General features: G+C 45.1%; 1 protein-coding gene across 2 annotated transcripts in view; it reads right to left on the bottom strand.

The window, feature by feature from the left end:
• The window catches only part of lmbrd1 (LMBR1 domain containing 1), a 186,213-nt gene that overhangs the window by 68,823 nt on the left and 94,687 nt on the right, over positions 1-22,703 (bottom strand). For both annotated transcript variants that reach the window (XR_014613121.1, XM_084159305.1), the window contains exons 8-9: positions 4,760-4,885; positions 2,893-2,961 (exon numbers count right to left, since the gene is read on the bottom strand). Coding sequence is in view for 1 of the 2 variants with exons in the window: in XM_084159305.1 (XP_084015431.1) it covers positions 2,893-2,961; positions 4,760-4,885 (195 nt within the window). In the remaining variant the exon portion in view is untranslated. The remainder of the gene's footprint in view (positions 1-2,892; positions 2,962-4,759; positions 4,886-22,703) is intronic.

Below are 22,703 nucleotides of genomic sequence, written 5' to 3' on the forward strand. Positions count from 1 at the left end.
TCAACGGTCACATACCTGCTATCCCCCCTAGGGACATTCCCCCCCCCACACCCCCTCAACGGTCACTTCCCTGCTATCCCCCCTAGGGACATTCCCCCCCCCCACACCCCCTCAACGGTCACTTCCCTGCTATCCCCCTAGGGACATTCCCCCCCCCCCACACCCCCTCAACGGTCACTTCCCTGCTATCCCCCTAGGGACATTCCCCCAACACCCCCTCAACGGTCACTTACCTGCTATCCCCCCTAGGGACATTCCCCCCCACCACCACCCCCAACAGACTTTTACACTGCCCCCACCCCAATGACATTCATCACTGTTGCAGTTGTGGCCATCTATTTTGTGAAGTGCACCAGTCCCTCCTGCAGCAAAGCACCCCCACAGCATGATGCTGCCACCCCCGTGCTTCACGGTTGGGATGGTGTTCTTCGGCTTGCAAGCCTCACCCCCTTTTTCCTCCAAACATAACAAAGGTCATTATGGCCAAACAGTTCTATTTTTGGTTCATCAGACCAGAGGACACTTCTCAAAAAAGTACGATCTTTGTCCCCATGTGCAGTTGCAAACCGTAGTCTGGCTTTTTTATAGTGGTTTTGGAGCAGTGGCTTCTTCTTTGCTTAGCGGCCTTTCAGGTTATGTCGATATAGAACTCGTTTTACTGTGGATATAGATACTTTTGTACCTGTTTCCTCCAGCATCTTGACAAGGTCCTTTGCTGTTGTTCTGGGATTGATTTGCACGTTTCGCACCAAAGTACGTTCACCTCTAGGAGACAGAATGCGTCTCCTTCCTGAGCGGTATGACGGCTGCGTGGTCCCATGGTGTTTATACTTGCGTACTATTGTTTGTAAAGATGAACGTGGTACCTTCAGGCATTTGGAAATTGCTCCCAAGGATGAACCAGACTTGTGGAGGTCTACCATTTTTTTCCTGAGGTCTTGGCTGATTTCCTTTGATTTTCCCATGATGTCAAGCAAAAAGGCACTGAGTTTGAAGGTAGGCCTTGAAATACATCCACAGGTACACCTCCAATTTACTCAAATGATGTCAATAAGCATATCAGAAGCTTCTAAAGCCATGACATCATTTTCTGGAATTTTCCAAGCTGTTTAAAAGGCACAGTCAACTTAGTGTATGTAAACTTCTGACCCACTGGAATTGTGATGCAGTGAATTATAAGTGAAATAATCTGTCTGTAAACAATTGTTGGAAAAATTACTTGTGTCATGCACAGAGTAGATGTCCTAACCGACTTGCCAACACTATAGTTTGTTAAAAAGAAATTTGTGGAGTGGTTGAAAAACAAGATTTAATGACTCCAACCTAAGTGTTTGTAAACTTCCGACTTCAACTGTATGTATTCACCCCCTTTGCTATGAAGCCCCTAAATAAGATCTGGTGCAACCAATTACCTTCAGAAGTCACATAATTAATTAAATAAAGTCCACCTGTGTGCAATGTAAGTGTCACATGATCTGTCACATGATCTCAGTATATATACACCTGTTCTGAAAGGCCCCAGAGTCTGCAACACCACTAAGCAAGGGGCACCACCAAGCAAGTGGCACCATGCAGACCAAGGAGCTCTCCAAACAGTTCAGGGACTAAGTTGTGGAGAAGTACAGATCAGGGCTGGGTTATAAAAAAAATATCACAACTTGAACATCCCACAGAGCACCATTAAATCCATTATAAAAAATGGAAAGAATATGGCACCACAACAAACCTGCCAAGAGAGGGCCGCCCACCAAAACTCACAGCCCAGGCCGTGACCGGGAGAACCATGGGGTGGCGCAAAATTGGCACAGCGTCGTCCAGGGTAGGGGAGGGAACGGCAGGCAGGGATGTAGCTCAGTTGGTAGAGCATGGCGTTTGCAACGCCAGGGTTGTGGGTTCGATTCCCACGGGGGGCCAGTATGAAAACATATTTTAAAAAATAATGTATGCACTCACTAACTGTAAGTCGCTCTGGATAAGAGCGTCTGCTAAATGACTAAAATGTAAATGTAAAATGCAAGGAGGGCATTAATCAGAGAGGCATCAAAGAGACCAAAGATAACCCTGAAGGAGCTGCAAAGCTCCACAGCCTAGATTGGAGTATCTGTCCATAGGACCACTTTAAGCTATACACTCCACAGAGCTGGGCTTTACGGAAGAGTGGCCAGAAAAAAGCCATTGCTTAAAGAAAAAAAATAAGCAAACACGTTTGGTGTTCGCCAAAAGGCATGTGGGAAACTACCCAAACATATGGAAGTAGATTCTCTGGTCAGATGAGACTAAAACTGAGCTTTTTGGCCATCAAGGAAAACGCTAAGTCTGGCCCAAACCCAACACCTCTCATCACCCCGAGAACACCATCGCCACAGCGAAGCATGGTGGTGGCAGCATCATGCTGTGGGGAAGTTTTTCCATCTGCAGGGACTGGGAAACTGGTCAGAATTGAAGGAATGATGGATGGCACTAAATACAGGGAAATTCTTGAGGGAAACCTGTTTCAGTCTTCCAGAGATTTGAGACTGGGACGGAGGTTCACCTTCCAGCAGGACAATGACCCTAAGCATACTACTAAAGCAACACTCAAGTGGTTTAAGGGGAAACATTGAAATGTCTTGGATGTAGCTCAGTTGGTAGAGCATGGCGTTTGCAACGCCAGGGTTGTGGGTTCGATAAAATAATGTATGTGCTAACTGTAAGTCGCTCTGGATAAGAGCGTCTGCTAAATGACTAAAATGTAAAATGTAAATGTAAATCAAATGATACAAACCCCCCAAAATCCATTTTAATTCCAGGTTGTAAGGCAACAAAATAGGAAAAATGCCAAGGGGGGTGAATACTTTCGCAAGACACTGTACATGTGACTAATAAACACTCTGAATCTGAACAACAAGTCACCTGTAGCTTGTCCTCAAACTCCTGGAGGTTACGACGGTCCCGCGACGACAGAGGACGCCCGTCCACACACTGGAGACAAACACAAACAAACAAAGAGGAGGTATGAGAGGACTGCAGGTGTTCAACAGTTTCAATGAAAAGAAGAAGAAATGTATTCACTAACTGTAAGTCGCTCTGGATAAGAGCGTCTGCTAAATGACTAAAATGTAAATGTAATTGTAAGGTATGAGAGGACTGCAGGTGTTCTACAGTTTCAACAGTCTGAAGGTATGAGAGGACTGCAGGTGTTCTACTGTTTCAACAGTCTGAAGGTATGAGAGGACTGCAGGTGTTCTACAGTTTCAACAGTCTGAAGGTATGAGAGGACTGCAGGTGTTCTGCTGTTTCAACAGCCTGAAGGTATGAGAGGACTGCAGGTGTTTTACAGTTTCAACAGTCTGAAGGTATGAGAGGACTGCAGGTGTTCTGCTGTTTCAACAGTCTGAAGGTATGAGAGGACTGCAGGTGTTCTGCAGTTTCAACAGTCTGAAGGTATGAGAGGACTGCAGGTGTTCTGCAGTTTCAACAGTCTGAAGGTATGAGAGGACTGCAGGTGTTCTGCTGTTTCAACAGCCTGAAGGTATGAGAGGACTGCAGGTGTTCTGCTGTTTCAACAGTCTGAAGGTATGAGAGGACTGCAGGTGTTCTGCTGTTTCAACAGTCTGAAGGTATGAGAGGACTGCAGGTGTTCTGCTGTTTCAACAGTCTGAAGGTATGAGAGGACTGCAGGTGTTCTGCTGTTTCAAACAGTCTGAAGGTATGAGAGGACTGCAGGTGTTCTGCTGTTTCAACAGTCTGAAGGTATGAGAGGACTGCAGGTGTTCTGCTGTTTCAACAGTCTGAAGGTATGAGAGGACTGCAGGTGTTCTGCTGTTTCAACAGTCTGAAGGTATGAGAGGACTGCAGGTGTTCTACAGTTTCAACAGTCTGAAGGTATGAGAGGACTGCAGGTGTTCTGCTGTTTCAACAGTCTGAAGGTATGAGAGGACTGCAGGTGTTCTGCTGTTTCAACAGCCTGAAGGTATGAGAGGACTGCAGGTGTGCTGCAGTTTCAACAGTCTGAAGGTATGAGAGGACTGCAGGTGTTCTGCTGTTTCAACAGTCTGAAGGTATGAGAGGACTGCAGGTGTTCTACAGTTTCAACAGTCTGAAGGTATGAGAGGACTGCAGGTGTTCTACAGTTTCAACAGTCTGAAGGTATGAGAGGACTGCAGGTGTTCTGCTGTTTCAACAACCTGAAGGTATGAGAGGACTGCAGGTGTTCTGCTGTTTCAACAGCCTGAAGGTATGAGAGGACTGCAGGTGTTCTGCTGTTTCAACAGTCTGAAGGTATGAGAGGACTGCAGGTGTTCTGCTGTTTCAACAGTCTGAAGGTATGAGAGGACTGCAGGTGTTCTGCTGTTTAATCAGTCTGAAGGTATGAGAGGACTGCAGGTGTTCTGCTGTTTCAACATCCTGACTCTGGCTCTGGAGGGAAGAGGTTTGACAGGGGAGTGAGGAGACGCCCCTTTCTGTTTTTTAACACCTTTTGTCATATTTTATTATTTACAGGGTATGCAACTTATGCAAGCTCAGTAAAGCTCAATCAAGTTTAAATAGAGCATTTGAAATGATTTCCAATAGTATTTGAACACAGGTCTGGCTGCAAGCCACCAGCTCATATCAGCTCTGTGGCATCACCTACACCAGGGACCAATGGCATACCGGCTTTAAGTCATCAACATTCCTTACAGCCAGAGGTCATAACCAATTCCATCCCAATGTTATAAAAAATATAATAAAAACAACAAGTCTTTTTTTCAGCTTTAGGGTGATAACTGAGACCCACCTTGGCTTTGATCTTTTCCATCTGGTGTTCAACCTCCTCAATATCTTCAGTGTTCTCCAGGCGCTCGTACACCACACTACGTGTCCCTTTAATCAGGTTCAACGGCAGCACTGACATGCCATATGCCTGTAGAGAATGAATAAAAACAGCCGTTTCAATAACATATTACTGCACTGACATACCATATGCCTGTAGAGAATGAATAAACACAGCCGTTTCAATAACATATTACTGCACTGACATACCATACACCAGTTAAAGCGGCAATCAGCAGTTGAAACAATAACAAAGCGTCCCGCTTCCGTAAAACGCTGAGGGATGGGGCTGGAGAAATATAACCACTCTCAAATTCATGGACAGAGCTATGGATCCAAGGACTGACCATTCATGATGTCAAATGTATAGTTTTAACCATGTTGTGATGCTATATAGTGTTTGTTTACATGTACTTTGTTACAAACATTGGAGTAAAACAAGCATATATTCTGGGTTCTGATGAGGTACGACAGTTGAACTAAGCTCATGAGGCATTTATAAGTTATATTCTTCAAGAATCAATGGATACATATCATTAATTCACGTGTCCAAAAATGGATGTAGCAACTGCAGACTGAATACAAAGAATAGAGTAAGACTGTGTCCCGAATGACACATCGTTATACAGTACCAGTCAAAAGTTTGGACACACCTACTCATTCCAGGGTTTTTCTTTATTTGTACTATTTTCAAATTTTTTGAATAATAGTGAAGACATCAAAACTATGAAATAATACATATGGAATCATGTAGCAACCAAAAAAGTGTTAAACAAATCAAAATATATTTTCGATTTTAGATTCTTCAAAGTAGCCACCCTTTTCCTTGATGACAGCTTTGCACACTCTTGGCATTCTCTCAACCAGCATCATGAGGTAGTCACCTGGAATGCATTTCAGTTAACAGGTGTGCTTTCTTAAAAGTTAATTTGTGGAATATACAGAAGATAGCCCTATTTGGTAAAAGACCGAGTCCATATTATGGCAAAAACAGCTCAAATAAGCAAAGAGAAAAGACAGTCCATCATTACTTTAAGACATGAAGGTCAGTCAATACGGAACATTTCAAGAACTTTGAACGTTTCTTCAAGTGCAGTCACAAAAACCATCAAGAGCTATGATGAAACTGGCTCTCATGAGGACCGCCACAGTAAATGAAGACCCAGAGTTACCTCTGCTGCAGAGGATAAGTTAATTAGAGATACCAGCCTCAGATATTGCAGCCCAAATAAATGCTTCACAGAGTTCAAGTAACAGACACTTCTCAACATCAACTGTGTGAATCAGGCCTTCATGGTTGAATTGCTGCAAAGAAACCACTACTAAAGGACACCAATAAGAAGAAGAGACCTGCTTGGGCCAAGAAACATGAGCAATGGACATTAGACCGGTGGAAATCTGTCCTGATGAGTCCAAATTATAGATCTTTGGTTCAAACCGCTGTGTCTTTGTGAGACACAGAGTAGGTGAACGGATGATCTCCGCATGTGTGGTTCCCACAGTGAAGCATGGAGGAGGAGGTGTGATGGTGCTTTGCTGGTGACACTGTCTGTGATTTATTTAGAATTCAAGGCACACTTAACCAGCATGCCTACCACAGCATTCTGCAGCGATACGCCATCCCATCTGGTTTGCGCTTAGTGGGACTATCATTTGTTTTTCAACAGGACAATGACCCAAAACACACCTCCAGGCTGTGTAAGGGCTATTTGACCAAGAAGGAGAGTGATGGAGTGCTGCATCAGATGACCCGACCTCAACCCAATTGAGATGGTTTGGGATGTGTTGGACCGCAGAGTGAAGGAAAAGCAGCCAACAAGTGCTAAGCATATGTGGGAACTCCTTCAAGACTGTTGGAAAAACATTCCTCATTAAGCTGGTTGCGAGAATGCCATGAGTATCCAAAGCTGTCATCAGGGCAAAGGGTGGCTACTTTGAAGAATTTAAAATATAAAACATATTTTGATTTGTTTAACACTTTTTTGGTTACAACATGATTCCATATGTGTTATTTCATAGATTTGATGTCTTCACTATTATTCTACAATGTAGAAAATAGTACAAATAAAGAAAAACCCTTGAATGAGTAGGTGTGTCCAAACTTTTGACTGGTACTGTACATAGTGTACTACTTTTGACCAGGCCCATAGGGGTGCACTATGTAGGGAATAGGGTGCAATCTGGGACGCGGACTTAAAACAGAGCGTTTCAATCACATATTACAGAGGTGTCAAGCCACTTTAGTGTCTGTGAATCTGTAGCACGTGAACGCACCTACCACCCACACTCCATGACACATGGATATACGCAGTAGAGATGTATAGGGAGCTATAACACTCACAGCTGTACCCCTCCGGCTACATGTCATTCTTTAAATGGTGGAATTTTGCTGCACGGGGCTTATGTGTGAATCTGCAGCCAGCAAGCATTTTGTGTGGAGAGAAAGTCTCTCTCTCTCTCTCTCTCTCTCTTCTCTCTCTCTCACACACGCACACACACAGCCTAACAGTGCCCCCCTGTGACAGCACTGAGGACAGAGGAAAGCTCCCGCATTCACAGAGAAAATGAGCAGAGAAAATAAATAAACAAATATTAAGAAAGAAAGAAAAGGACGTTGAGGCAATAGCTTTTAAAAACAGCAATTCAGCTGTCATTTCAATAAGGACTGTTGCAACACATCAATACACTAATACCTCTAGCTTAAAATAAAGAGAGAGAGAGGAAAGAGAGAGAAGACTCAGGGTGCTCAGTGGCACATCCCATTCAGAGTGTTGCTGGGGTGTTGCCAGGGCAGAGAGGTGGGGTGAGGCGCCTGGGAGGCACAATACAGGATGTTCAATAAAAAATGAGAGGCGAGGGCAATCTCTCTCCAATACCCTGCTCAGCGCAGTGGCCAATCAATACATGTTGAGAATAAATGAAGGGCAGGCCAAACACACACACACACACACACAGTGTAAGTGATCACTCACACACACTCACGTACAGCGTGTAAACACCAACCTGGGGCGCTGTTATTTTACCAGCTATTTCATAATAAAACAAGAGAGTGTTTTGTGAGATTACACCTTCACCCCGCCAAGAGAGGCTGACCTTCTCCTCCACTCTCTCTATTGAAGTTTTTATTCTGAGGCTGAAAAGGGAAATGTTGGATCACTCTAAAAACCACTTTTACTGGCTGGTGAGTGTTAGGTGGCAGTAGAGGGAGAGAGAAGGAGAGTATCAGGGGATGAAGACATATGGCAGGGCCGGCCCTATTATTAGTCCTAGCTTCTGCGGTGGATGGATCTCTGCTAGGGGCTGCGTCGCACCTCCTGCAATGAATCACGGGGCCTCTTAAGGCCGGAGCATGTCCAGAATACCAAGCAGCTCGCTCATAAAAGAAGAAACTGTCCCCCTGTTCACATCCCTAGGAGGGAGTGTGTGTGTGTGTGTGTGTGTGTGTGTGTGTGTGTAAGAAGCACATCCCTTCCTCTCTGATGTGGTGCCTCCTTGACATGAGAAAAATACAAACCCGAACCGACGGACACAGATGACTTGACTCCTTCCTCTCCAGCCCAGAGCTGTAACCCTCTGACATGAGGCATAAGTACTAGAGGGGGGTGTAGTTAAACCCATTGGAAAAGCACCTGACGAATAACTGTAGAATATACAGAGAGAACTTTAGCATAGAACTGTCTGTAGAGATTGAGAGAGTGTAATCATTGGCCGGAATCTTAAAGAGAACTCTCTGATTGAGGAGGGACCGGACCCCAGGCACAAGACATCTCTTTGTCCCCCTCTCTGGTCTCTGTTAGGGAAGGAGAGGGGGGTGCCTCTTCACTTTGATGAGGAGAGCTAATAGAACAGGGTTCCCCAACTGGTGGCCCGTGGTTTTATTTGGCAAAAACTGGATAGACTAAAAACACCAGGAAATCAGCTAGAATTGTAATTTAAAGAAATATGTTCCCCAGTATTCCCACGCATAATAAAGAGAAACATGTGATTGTATACAAATGTAAGCAAGGTTTGAAATTATTATGTTTTAGTCAAACATTATATCTGTTTGGGTTTCTCGTGGTCAATTTGCCGTCTACAAATTATTTGTAATTATGCTCCGGCCCCCCAACCATCCGCTCAAGAAAAAGTCGGCCCGCGACTGAATCTAGTTGATGATCCCTGCGGTAGAATGTAGTTAGGGAATCTAGTTGATGATCCCTGCGGTAGAACGTAGTTAGGGAATCTAGTTGATGATCCCTGCGGTAGAACGTAGTTAGGGAATCTAGTTGATGATCCCTGCGGTAGAACGTAGTTAGGGAATCTAGTTGATGATCCCTGCGGTAGAATGTAGTTAGGGAATCTAGTTGATGATCCCTGCGGTAGAACGTAGTTAGGGAATCTAGTTGATGATCCCTGCGGTAGAACGTAGTTAGGGAATCTAGTTGATGATCCCTGCGGTAGAATGTAGTTAGGGAATCTAGTTGATGATCCCTGCGGTAGAATGTAGTTAGGGAATCTAGTTGATGATCCCTGCGGTAGAATGTAGTTAGGGAATCTAGTTGATGATCCCTGCGGTAGAATGTAGTTAGGGAATCTAGTTGATGATCCCTGCGGTAGAATGTAGTTAGGGAATCTAGTTGATGATCCCTGCGGTAGAACGTAGTTAGGGAATCTAGTTGATGATCCCTGCGGTAGAACGTAGTTAGGGAATCTAGTTGATGATCCCTGCGGTAGAACGTAGTTAGGGAATCTAGTTGATGATCCCTGCGGTAGAACGTAGTTAGGGAATCTAGTTGATGATCCCTGCAGTAGAACGTAGTTAGGGAATCTAGTTGATGATCCCTGCGGTAGAACGTAGTTAGGGAATCTAGTTGATGATCCCTGCGGTAGAACGTAGTTAGGGAATCTAGTTGATGATCCCGGCGGTAGAACGTAGTTAGGGAATCTAGTTGATGATCCCTGCGGTAGAACTTAGTTAGGGAATCTAGTTGATGATCCCTGCGGTAGAACATAGTTAGGTAATCTAGTTGATGATCCCTGCGGTAGAACGTAGTTAGGGAATCTAGTTGATGATCCCTGCGGTAGAACGTAGTTAGGGAATCTAGTTGATGATCCCTGCGGTAGAACGTAATTAGGAATATAACAAGAAAAAGTTTAAAAGTGACTACCTCCCTGGGTGTGTCCCAGATGGCACCCTATCCACTATATTGTACACTAATTTTGACCACAGCCATGGTCAAAAGCTGTGCACTTTATAGGGAATAGGAGGCCATTTGGGATATAGGGAATAGGAGGCCATTTGGGATGTACCCACCCTCTCTTATTCACCCAGAGGCCCTGGTCTATACCAGGTAAATTTACTGGTCTCTGATTAGATCTAAGGAAATGAATCTCCTCACCTGTTCTTTTCCCATCAGCATCTTAACGCCGGCAATTTAAGAGCAAGGGAAAGAGGGAAGGAGGAGAGAGGGGGGGGCGGGGGGGGCACTAGATCCATAAGTCACTGTGCTGGCCAGGCTTTTAAATCAAGCCAGAGAGGACTTCAGAGATCAGATGACGCACGAGACTGCAGATTTTCGGACACCATTAGTCTCAAACCTCACCCCTCGGAGTAGGGTGAAGTTCCCCTAGAGGCTGACCTTGGGTTAGTTTTGCACTTTCCCCACTAATGGTTCAGGTTAGGATTGGGGGACGTTAAACTGATCCTTGATCTGTACCTAGAGGAAACTACTCCCCAGAGCCCTCACCCCTCCTTGAGTCAATCGACTTGAGGCTGAGGATGTCCTAATATGGCCACCGTACTGGACTAGGTGAGGCCCACAGGAGGTTGGTGGCACCTTAATTGGGGAGGACGGGCTCATGGTAATTGCTTGAGTATAATTAGTGGAACGGTATCAAATACATCAAATGGTTTGATTCCATTCCATTTACTCCATTCCAGCCATTATTATGAGCCGTCCTCCCCTCAGCAGCCTCCACTGGTGATGCCCCTCTTGTCAACTCTGATATGCAACTACCTCAGTCGAACACAGTGTTGGGTAGTCTGGGACTGTGATATACTGCCATATGCATATGGAAATATAATAGACCCATTAAAAAGTCACTGTGCCGATCATTTTCATTGTAATGTCATCTGAAAGGTGAAATGGAACCCTAAGGCACATTAAACAAACAGGGATTCACAGAGTGAGTGGTTCAATAAACGGTGTAACATTTTCATGGACTTTCCAAAAAATCTATGAGAGGAAGAAATGCATTTAGGAGAGATAGATACATTTTGGAGTGGTTGAGGTTGAAATGTAATGTATCCAAGTCAAATAACCACATCATGTGAAATATTATGAAAAGCCAGAATTATAAAAGACACAACATAACAGGAGCGTGTGGGTTGTTTGCGAGAAGTAGGTGTCAACTTGTGTGTGGTATGTCACTGTGAAGGTAGCAGCAACATAATACCAGTGGTATGTCAATGTGAAGGTAGCAGCAACATAATACCAGTGGTATGTCACTGTGAAGGTAGCAGCAACATAATACCAGTGGTATGTCAATGTGAAGGTAGCAGCAACATAATACCAGTGGTATGTCACTGTGAAGGTAGCAGCAACATAATACCAGTGGTATGTCACTGTGAAGGTAGCATCAACATCATACCAGTGGTATGTCACTGTGAAGGTAGCATCAACATCATACCAGTGGTATGTCACTGTGAAGGTAGCAGCAACATAATACCAGTGGTATATCACTGTGAAGGTAGCAGCAACATAATACCAGTGGTATGTCACTGTGAAGGTAGCAGCAACATAATACCAGTGGTATGTCACTGTGAAGGTAGCAGCAACATCATACCAGTGGTATGTCACTGTGAAGGTAGCAGCAACATAATACCAGTGGTATGTCACTGTGAAGGTAGCATCAACATCATACCAGTGGTATGTCACTGTGAAGGTAGCAGCAACATAATACCAGTGGTATGTCACTGTGAAGGTAGCAGCAACATAATACCAGTGGTATGTCACTGTGAAGGTAGCAGCAACATAATACCAGTGGTATGTCACTGTGAAGGTAGCAGCAACATAATACCAGTGGTATGTCACTGTGAAGGTAGCAGCAACATCATACCAGTGGTATGTCACTGTGAAGGTAGCAGCAACATAATACCAGTGGTATGTCACTGTGAAGGTAGCAGCAACATAATACCAGTGGTATGTCACTGTGAAGGTAGCAGCAACATAATACCAGTGGTATGTCACTGTGAAGGTAGCAGCAACATAATACCAGTGGTATGTCACTGTGAAGGTAGCAGCAACATAATACCAGTGGTATGTCACTGTGAAGGTAGCAGCAACATAATACCAGTGGTATGTCACTGTGAAGGTAGCAGCAACATAATACCAGTGTTATGTCACTGTGAAGGAAGCAGCAACATAATACCAGTGGTATGTCACTGTGAAGGAAGAAGCAACATAATACCAGTGGTATGTCACTGTGAAGGAAGCAGCAACATAATACCAGTGGTATGTCACTGTGAAGGAAGCAGCAACATAATACCAGTGTTATGTCACTGTGAAGGAAGAAGCAACATAATACCAGTGGTATGTCACTGTGAAGGAAGCAGCAACATAATACCAGTGGTATGTCACTGTGAAGGTAGCAGCAACATAATACCAGTGGTATGTCACTGTGAAGGTAGCAGCAACATAATACCAGTGGTATGTCACTGTGAAGGTAGCAGCAACATAATACCAGTGGTATGTCACTGTGAAGGTAGCAGCAACATAATACCAGTGTACTAATGTGAGAGGCAGACTCACTCAGTCTACGTCCCAAATGGCACCCTATTTCCTACATACATAGTGTATTGGCCCTGGTCAAAAGTAGTGCAGTATATAGGGAAATGGGAATAGGGTGCCCTTTGGGACGCAGCAATAGAACATTCATGGTTTTGATTATCATGGTTATAAGACTATACTAATTCCATCACCATCCTTTTCAATGGTTTGATACAGTGTGAGATGTATTTTTATCAGACAATAAAAGTCTGTCTCCTTCATGTCATTCACAAGCTAGATATATAGACAATACAGTACCATAACTTGTTGAAGTGCTAAAGTACAGTGAGTGCATTAACACTGGTCTAATGATGATGTCATCAGGCTTGATTGAATGTAGGCTTTGCTGAGCTGAGAACATGCAGTGTGACTTCCACTAGCTGAGGTCATGGTTGAACATGTGTATGTGATGTGAACAGCTACTGTGTCCAGGTACAGAACAGAACAGAGAGGCTAGTGATCTAGGATCAGGTACAGAACAGAGAGGCTAGTGATCTAGGATCAGGTACAGAACAGAACAGAGAGGCTAGTGATCTAGGATCAGGTACAGAACAGAGAGGCTAGTGATCTAGGATCAGGTACAGAACAGAGAGGCTAGTGATCTAGGATCAGGTACAGAACAGAGAGGCTAGTGATCTAGGATCAGGTACAGAACAGAACAGAGAGGCTAGAGATCTAGGATCAGGTACAGAATGGAACAGAGAGGCTAGTGATCTAGGATCAGGTACAGAACAGAGAGGCTAGTGATCTAGGATCAGGTACAGAACAGAACAGAGAGGCTAGAGATCTAGGATCAGGTACAGAATGGAACAGAGAGGCTAGTGATCTAGGATCAGGTACAGAACAGAACAGGGAGGCTAGAGATCTAGGATCAGGTACAGAACGGAACAAAGAGGCTAGAGATCTAGGATCAGGTACAGAACAGAACAGAGAGGCTAGAGATCTAGGATCAGGTGCCTATCTCACTTATTCATTATGATCTAAAAGGCTCAACTGATCCTAGATTAGCACTCCTACTCTGAGACTCTAACCAGTAACCAGATGGCCCTTTAAGATCCACATAATAGGTGATAGCTCCATTCTGCATCTGCTGCGGTCAAAAATTAATTAGCTCACGCCTCGGAGAGTGTTGTGTTGGCCGAAAAACACTCTGTGAAGGTTAGAACTGGCTTACTCTTGAATTTAGTTAAAATGCATCCACCAGCCGGGGGCTGTAGCAGAGAGAGAGAGAGCAGCCTAGCGGTGTTAGTTACATAGAACAGTTTATATACACCCTGGGGAGGGAGGGAGGGAGGGAGAGAGGGAGAGAGGGAGAGAGAGAGGGAGAGAGAGAGAAAGAGAGAGAGAGAGAGAGAGAGAGAGAGAGAGAGAGAGAGAGAGAGAGAGAGAGAGAGAGAGAGAGAGAGAGAGAGAGAGAGAGAGAGAGAGAGAGAGCCCAGCGGTGTTAGGGAGTTATATAGGACAGTTTCTATAAACCCTGGGATGGGCCGGTTGTTTGAATTAAGGGGGAGTGGCCACCTCAGCACAAAGAGTAGTGATAAATGAACCCTGCAGAGTCACGGAGGATACGGGACCTGTCACTTAGGTTCCATTAGGTTAATCATGCATAATAACAACACACAGCTACAGTGATAAATCACATGGACCCTGTAGAAACACATAGAGGGGCTGTGGTGGGGGGAGCCTGGGGTGGCGGTGAGGAGGGGAAGCTGGGCTGGAGTGGGTTGGAGAGGAAGAGAGGACTCCAGTATAGAGAGACCAGGGTGGGAGGAGAGGGAGAGAGGACTCCAGTATGGAGAGACCAGGGTGGGAGGAGAGGGAGAGAGGACTCCAGTATGGAGAGACCAGGATATAAGGAGAGGGAGAGAGGACTCCAGTATGGAGAGACCAGGATGGGAGGAGAGGGAGAGAGGACTCCAGTATGGAGAGACCAGGGTGGGAGGAGAGGGAGAGAGGACTCCAGTATGGAGAGACCAGGGTGGGAGGAGAGGGAGAGAGGACTCCAGTATTGAGAGACCAGGGTGGGAGGAGAGGGAGAGAGGACTCCAGTATGGAGAGACCAGGGTGGGAGGAGAGGGAGAGAGGACTCCAGTATGGAGAGACCAGGGTGGGAGGAGAGGGAGAGAGGACTCCAGTATGGAGAGACCAGGGTGGGAGGAGAGGGAGAGAGGACTCCAGTATGGAGAGACCAGGGTGGGAGGAGAGGGAGAGAGGACTCCAGTATGGAGAGACTAGGGTGGGAGGAGAGGGAGAGAGGACTCCAGTATGGAGAGACCAGGGTGGGAGGAGAGGGAGAGAGGACTCCAGTATGGAGAGACCAGGATATAAGGAGAGGGAGAGAGGACTCCAGTATGGAGAGACCAGGATGGGAGGAGAGGGAGAGAGGACTCCAGTATGGAGAGACCAGGGTGGGAGGAGAGGGAGAGAGGACTCCAGTATGGAGAGACCAGGGTGGGAGGAGAGGGAGAGAGGACTCCAGTATTGAGAGACCAGGGTGGGAGGAGAGGGAGAGAGGACTCCAGTATGGAGAGACCAGGGTGGGAGGAGAGGGGGAGAGGACTCCAGTATGGAGAGACCAGGGTGGGAGGAGAGGGGGAGAGGACTCCAGTATGGAGAGACCAGGGTGGGAGGAGAGGGAGAGAGGACTCCAGTATGGAGAGACCAGGGTGGGAGGAGAGGGAGAGAGGACTCCAGTATGGAGAGACCAGGGTGGGAGGAGAGGGAGAGAGGACTCCAGTATGGAGATACTAGGGTGGGAGGAGAGGGAGAGAGGACTCCAGTATGGAGAGACCAGGGTGGGAGGAGAGGGAGAGAGGACTCCAGTATGGAGAGACCAGGGTATGAGGAGAGGGAGAGAGGACTCCAGTATGGAGAGACCAGGGTGGGAGGAGAGGGAGAGAGGACTCCAGTATGGAGAGACCAGGGTGGGAGGAGAGGGAGAGAGGACTCCGGTATGGAGAGACCAGGGTGGGAGGAGAGGGAGAGAGGACTCCAGTATGGAGAGACCAGGGTGGGAGGGTGAGAGGAGAGAAGGAGAGTAGGGGATTCTGCAGCATTCTCTCTCCACGTACAGAGGAGAGAGAGGAGAGAGTATGTGGACAGAACATAAAAGGGTGAGGGTTAGAGAGAGAGAGAGAGAGAGAGAGAGAGAGAGAGAGAGAGAGAGAGAGAGAGAGAGAGAGAGAGAGAGAGAGAGAGAGAGAGAGAGAGAGAGAGAGAGAGAGAGACAAACAAACAAACCAAAACAAAGGCAAAGTCTTCTCATGCTTTGTTGATTTCAAAAAAGCTTTTGACTCAATTTGGCATGAGGGTCTGCTATACAAATTTATGGAAAGTGGGGTTGGGGGGAAAACATACGACATTATAAAATCCATGTACACAAACAACAAGTGTGCGGTTAAAATTGGCAAAAAACACACACATTTCTTTCCACAGGGCCGTGGGGTGAGACAGGGATGCAGTTTAAGCCCCACCCTCTTCAACATATATATCAACGAATTGGCGAGGGCACTAGAACAGTCTGCAGCACCCGGCCTCACCCTACTAGAATCTGAAGTCAAATGTCTTCTGTTTGCTGACGATCTGGTGCTTCTGTCACCAACCAAGGAGGGCCTACAGCAGCACCTAGATCTTCTGCACAGATTCTGTCAGACCTGGGCCCTGACAGTAAATCTCAGTAAGACAAAAATAATGGTGTTCCAAAAAAGGTCCAGTTGCCAGGACCACAAATACAAATTCCATCTAGACACCGTTGCCCTAGAGCACACAAAAAACTATACATACCTCGGCCTAAACATCAGCGCCACAGGTAACTTCCACAAAGCTGTGAACGATCTGAGAGACAAGGCAAGAAGGGCCTTCTATGCCATCAAAAGGAACATAAAATTTGACATACCAATTAGGATCTGGCTAAAAACACTTGAATCAGTTATAGAACCCATTGCCCTTTATGGTTCTGAGGTCTGGGGTCCGCTCACCAACCAAGAATTCACAAAATGGGACAAACACCAAATTGAGACTCTGCATGCAGAATTCTGCAAAAACATCCTCCGTGTACAACGTAAAACACCAAATAATGCATGCAGAGCAGAATTAGGCCAATGCCCGCTAATTATCAAAATCCAGAAAAGAGCCGTTAAATTCTATAACCACTTAAAAGGAAGCGATTCCCAAACCTTCCATAACCAAGCCATCACCTACAGAGAGATGAACTTGGAGAAGAGTCCCCTAAGTAAGCTTGTCCTGGGGCTCTGTTCACAAACACAAACAGACCCCACACAGCCCCAGGACAACAACAACAACAACACAACTAGACCCAACCAAATCATGAGAAAACAAAAAGAGAATTACTTGACACATTGGAAAGAACAAACAAAAAAACAGAGCAAACTAGAATGCTATTTGGCCCTAAACAGAGAGTACACAGTGGCAGAATACCTGACCACTGTGACTGACCCAAACTTAAGGAAAGCTTTGACTATGTACAGACTCAGTGAGCATAGCCTTGCTATTGAGAAAGGCCGCCGTAGGCAGACCTGGCTCTCAAGAGAAGACAGGCTATGTGCACACTGCCCACAAAATGAGGTGGAAACTGAGCTGCACTTCCTAACCTCCTGCCAAATGTATGACCATATTAGAGACACATATTTCCCTCAGATTACAGCGATCCACAAAGAATTCGAAAACAAACCCAATTTTGATAAACTCCCTTATCTACTGGGTGAAAAACCACAGTGTGCCATCACAGCTGCAAGATTTGTGACCTGTTGCCACAAGAAAAGGGCAACCAGTGAAGAACAAACACCATTGTAAATACAACCCATATTTATGTTTATTTATTTTCCCATTTGTACTTTAACTATTTGCACATTGTTACAACACTGTATATATACATAATATGACATTTGAAATGTCTTTATTCTTTTGAAACTTCTGTAATGTTTACTGTTAATATTTATTGTTTATTTCACTTTTGTTTACTATCTACTTCACTTGCCTTGGCAATGTTAACACATGTTTCCCATGCAAATAAAGCCCTTAAATTGAATTGAATTGAATTGAGAGAGAGAGAGAGAGAGAGAGAGAGAGAGAACCCCTCTGAGCAACCTCCCAGTCAGACACCCTGATAGCCCTCATGACGACCCCCCCACACCCACTGAGGACATACACAAGCCACAGATTGTACTCCTTATGGACTCAAATGGGAAATACATACAAGAAAATAAACTTTTTCCAAAACACACAGTGTCTAAACTCTGGTGTCCAAATACCCAGCGCGCCCTAGACCTTCTGTCTAAGGACCGACTAGGATCACCCAGCCACATAATAATACACACAGGCACAAACGACCTGAGAACACAGCAGGAAAGGGTGGCCACATCACTCAAGGGCGTGATAGAAAAAGCTTCTTCTACTTTCCCCAACGCACAAGTGGTTATCTCAACCCTGTTACCACGAAAAGACTTCCACCCTGCTACCATACAGCGGGTAAACGCAAGTATTTCCCGTGACTGTGCATCAAAACCAAATGTCTTCCTGGCCCACCACTCCACCCTGGACGTGAACAGCCTTTACGACCAGGTCCACCTATACAAGGCAGCAGTGCCCACCTTCGCCCGGACCCTAAAGGATATCGCCCTCAACCGCAGACCCAACACCTCACACAGGAGCAACAGATCAACAGACACCCCGCCCAGACCAGCGAGACACTCTCCCAGACCTGCGGGACCCCCCCCAGGACCTACACATAGAGGACCCCCGCAGAGAGGACCTACATCCAGACCACAGCACCATCAACCACATCTACACCCCCACCCCAACCAATTAACTCCCCCCCAAGTCAACCATGCCCACACCCCATTTAGGCCCCCTCAGATCAGACCTATGCCCCTCCTACCCACCCCAAGCCCCCCACTCCCACAAAGAGGGCCTCAACATGAAAGTCACACATACGCCCAGGCCGTGAGCAGGCAAACAGGCCCAACACCCACTCTTACACTAGCCCAAGCCAATGGCATGTACCAGATGCTCAGCAGGCTCTGCTCACAATTACTGGCCTGAGGCCAAACCACACAACCAACAACATTAGACACTTTATGGAACACAAAGCCTTCACTATTTCATCCTGGAATATCCAAGGCCTGAGGTCATCTGCCTTTGGCCTAAAGAGCAGGAATCTGGACTTCACCAAAGAAATCGGAAATACAGACATTGTCATCCTACAAGAAACATGGTATAGAGGAGACGGACCCACTGGTTGCCCTCTAGGTTACAGAGAGCTGGTAGTCCCATCCACCAAACTACCAGGTGTGAAACAGGGAAGGGACTCAGGGGGTATGCTAATTTGGTATAGAGCAGACCTAACTCACTCTATTAAATTAATCAAAACAGGAACATTTTACATTTGGTTAGAAATTCAAAAGGAAATTATCTCAACTGAGAAAAATGTCCTCCTGTGTGCTACCTATATCCCCCCACTAGAATCCCCATACTTTAATGAAGACAGTTTCTCCATCCTGGAGGGGGAAATCAATAATTTCCAGACCCAGGGACATGTACTAGTCTGTGGCGACCTAAATGCCAGAACTGGACAAGAACCTGACACCCTCAGCACACAGGGGGACAAACACCTACCTGGAGGTGACAGCATTCCCTCCCCCATATGCCCCCCTAGGCACAACTACGACAACATAACCAACAAAAATGGGTCACGACTCCTGCAGCTCTGTCGCACACTGGGTATGTACATAGTCAATGGTAGGCTTCGAGGGGACTCCTATGGTAGGTACACCTATAGCTCATCTCTTGGCAGTAGTACTGTAGACTACTTTATCACTGACCTCAACCCAAAATCTCTCAGAGCGTTCACAGTCAGCCCACTGACACCCCTATCAGACCACAGCAAAATCACAGTCTACTTGAACAGAGCAATACTCAATCATGAGGCATCAAAGCCAAAAGAACTAAATAATATTAAGAAATGCTATAGATGGAAGGAAAGTAGTGTTGAAACCTACCAAAAAACAATTAGGAAACAACAAATTCAATCCATTCTAGACAACTTCCTGGACAAAACGTTCCACTGTAATAGTGAAGGTGTAAACTTGGCAGTAGAAAACCTAAACAGTATATTTGACCTCTCAGCTTCCCTATCAAATCTAAAAATCTCTAACAGAAAACCAAAGAAAAGTAATAACAGTGATAAATGGTTTGATGAAGAATGCAAAAACCTAAGAAAGAAATTGAGAAACCTATCCAACCAAAAACATAGAGACCCAGAAAACCTGAGCCTACGCCTTCACTATGGTGAATCACTAAAACAATACAGAAATACACTACGGAAAAAGAAGGAACAGCATGTCAGAAATCAGCTCAATGTAATTGAAGAATCCATAGACTCTAACCACTTCTGGGAAAATTGGAAAACACTAAACAAACAACAACACGAAGAGCTATCTATCCAAAACGGAGATGTATGGGTAAACCACTTCTCCAATCTTTTTGGCCCTATAACAGAGAACAAACAGCAAAAAAATATACATGATCAAATGCAAATCTTAGAATCAACTATTAAAGACTACCAGAACCCACTGGATTCTCCAATTACATTGAATGAACTACAGGATAAAATACAAACCCTCCAACCCAAAAAGTCCTGTGGTGTTGATGGTATCCTCAATGAAATGATAAAATATACAGACCACAAATTTCAATTAGCTATACTTAAACTCTTTAACATCATCCTTAGCTCTGGCATCTTCCCCAACATCTGGAACCAAGGACTGATCACCCCAATCCACAAAAGTGGAGACAAATTTGACCCCAATAACTACCGTGGGATATGCGTCAACAGCAACCTTGGGAAAATCCTCTGCATTATCATTAACAGCAGACTAGTTCATTTCCTCAGTGAAAACAATGTACTGAGCAAATGTCAAATTGGCTTTTTACCAAATTACCGTACGACAGACCACGTATTCACCCTGCACACCCTAATTGACAAACAAACAAAACAAAACAAAGGCAAAGTCTTCTCATGCTTTGTTGATTTCAAAAAAGCTTTTGACTCAATTTGGCATGAGGGTCTGCTATACAAATTGATGGAAAGTGGGGTTGGGGGAAAAACATACGACATTATAAAATCCATGTACACAAACAACAAGTGTGCGGTTAAAATTGGCAAAAAACACACACATTTCTTTCCACAGGGCCGTGGGGTGAGACAGGGATGCAGTTTAAGCCCCACCCTCTTCAACATATATATCAACGAATTGGCGAGGGCACTAGAACAGTCTGCAGCACCCGGCCTCACCCTACTAGAATCTGAAGTCAAATGTCTTCTGTTTGCTGACGATCTGGTGCTTCTGTCACCAACCAAGGAGGGCCTACAGCAGCACCTAGATCTTCTGCACAGATTCTGTCAGACCTGGGCCCTGACAGTAAATCTCAGTAAGACAAAAATAATGGTGTTCCAAAAAAGGTCCAGTTGCCAGGACCACAAATACAAATTCCATCTAGACACCGTTGCCCTAGAGCACACAAAAAACTATACATACCTCGGCCTAAACATCAGCGCCACAGGTAACTTCCACAAAGCTGTGAACGATCTGAGAGACAAGGCAAGAAGGGCCTTCTATGCCATCAAAAGGAACATAAAATTTGACATACCAATTAGGATCTGGCTAAAAATACTTGAATCAGTTATAGAACCCATTGCCCTTTATGGTTCTGAGGTCTGGGGTCCGCTCACCAACCAAGAATTCACAAAATGGGACAAACACCAAATTGAGACTCTGCATGCAGAATTCTGCAAAAACATCCTCCGTGTACAACGTAAAACACCAAATAATGCATGCAGAGCAGAATTAGGCCAATACCCGCTAATTATCAAAATCCAGAAAAGAGCCGTTAAATTCTATAACCACTTAAAAGGAAGCGATTCCCAAAACTTCCATAACAAAGCCATCACCTACAGAGAGATGAACTTGGAGAAGAGTCCCCTAAGTAAGCTTGTCCTGGGGCTCTGTTCACAAACACAAACAGACCCCACACAGCCCCAGGACAACAACAACAATAACACAACTAGACCCAACCAAATCATGAGAAAACAAAAAGAGAATTACTTGACACATTGGAAAGAACAAACAAAAAAACAGAGCAAACTAGAATGCTATTTGGCCCTAAACAGAGAGTACACAGTGGCAGAATACTTGACCACTGTGACTGACCCAAACTTAAGGAAAGCTTTGACTGTGTACAGACTCAGTGAGCATAGCCTTGCTATTGAGAAAGGCCGCCGTAGGCAGACCTGGCTCTCAAGAGAAGACAGGCTATGTGCACACTGCCCACAAAATGAGGTGGAAACTGAGCTGCACTTCCTAACCTCCTGCCAAATGTATGACCATATTAGAGACACATATTTCCCTCAGATTACAGCGATCCACAAAGAATTCGAAAACAAATCCAATTTTGATAAACTCCCTTATCTACTGGGTGAAAAACCACAGTGTGCCATCACAGCTGCAAGATTTGTGACCTGTTGCCACAAGAAAAGGGCAACCAGTGAAGAACAAACACCATTGTAAATACAACCCATATTTATGTTCATTTATTTTCCCATTTGTACTTTAACTATTTGCACATTGTTACAACACTGTATATATACATAATATGACATTTGAAATGTCTTTATTCTTTTGGAACTTCTGAGTGTAATGTTTACTGTTAATATTTATTGTTTATTTCACTTTTGTTTACTATCTACTTCACTTGCTTTGGCAATGTTAACATACGTTTCCCATGCCAATAAAGCCCTTAAATTGAATTGAATTGAATTGAGAGAGAGAGAGAGAGAGAGAGAGAGAGAGAGAGAGAGAGAGAGAGAGAGAGAGAGAGAGAGACAGAGAGAGAGAGAGAGAGAGAGAGAGAGAGAGAGAGACAGAGAGAGAGAGAGAGAGAGAGAGAGAGAGAGAGAGAGAGAGAGAGAGAGACAGAGAGAGAGAGAGAGAGAGAGAGACAGAGAGAGAGAGAGAGAGAGAGAGAGAGAGAGAGAGAGAGAGAGAGAGAGAGAGAGAGAGAGAGAGAGAGAGAGAGAGAGAACTA

Source organism: Coregonus lavaretus (assembly GCF_964263955.1).
Source record: "Coregonus lavaretus genome assembly, chromosome: 1".
NCBI lineage: Eukaryota > Metazoa > Chordata > Actinopteri > Salmoniformes > Salmonidae > Coregonus > Coregonus lavaretus.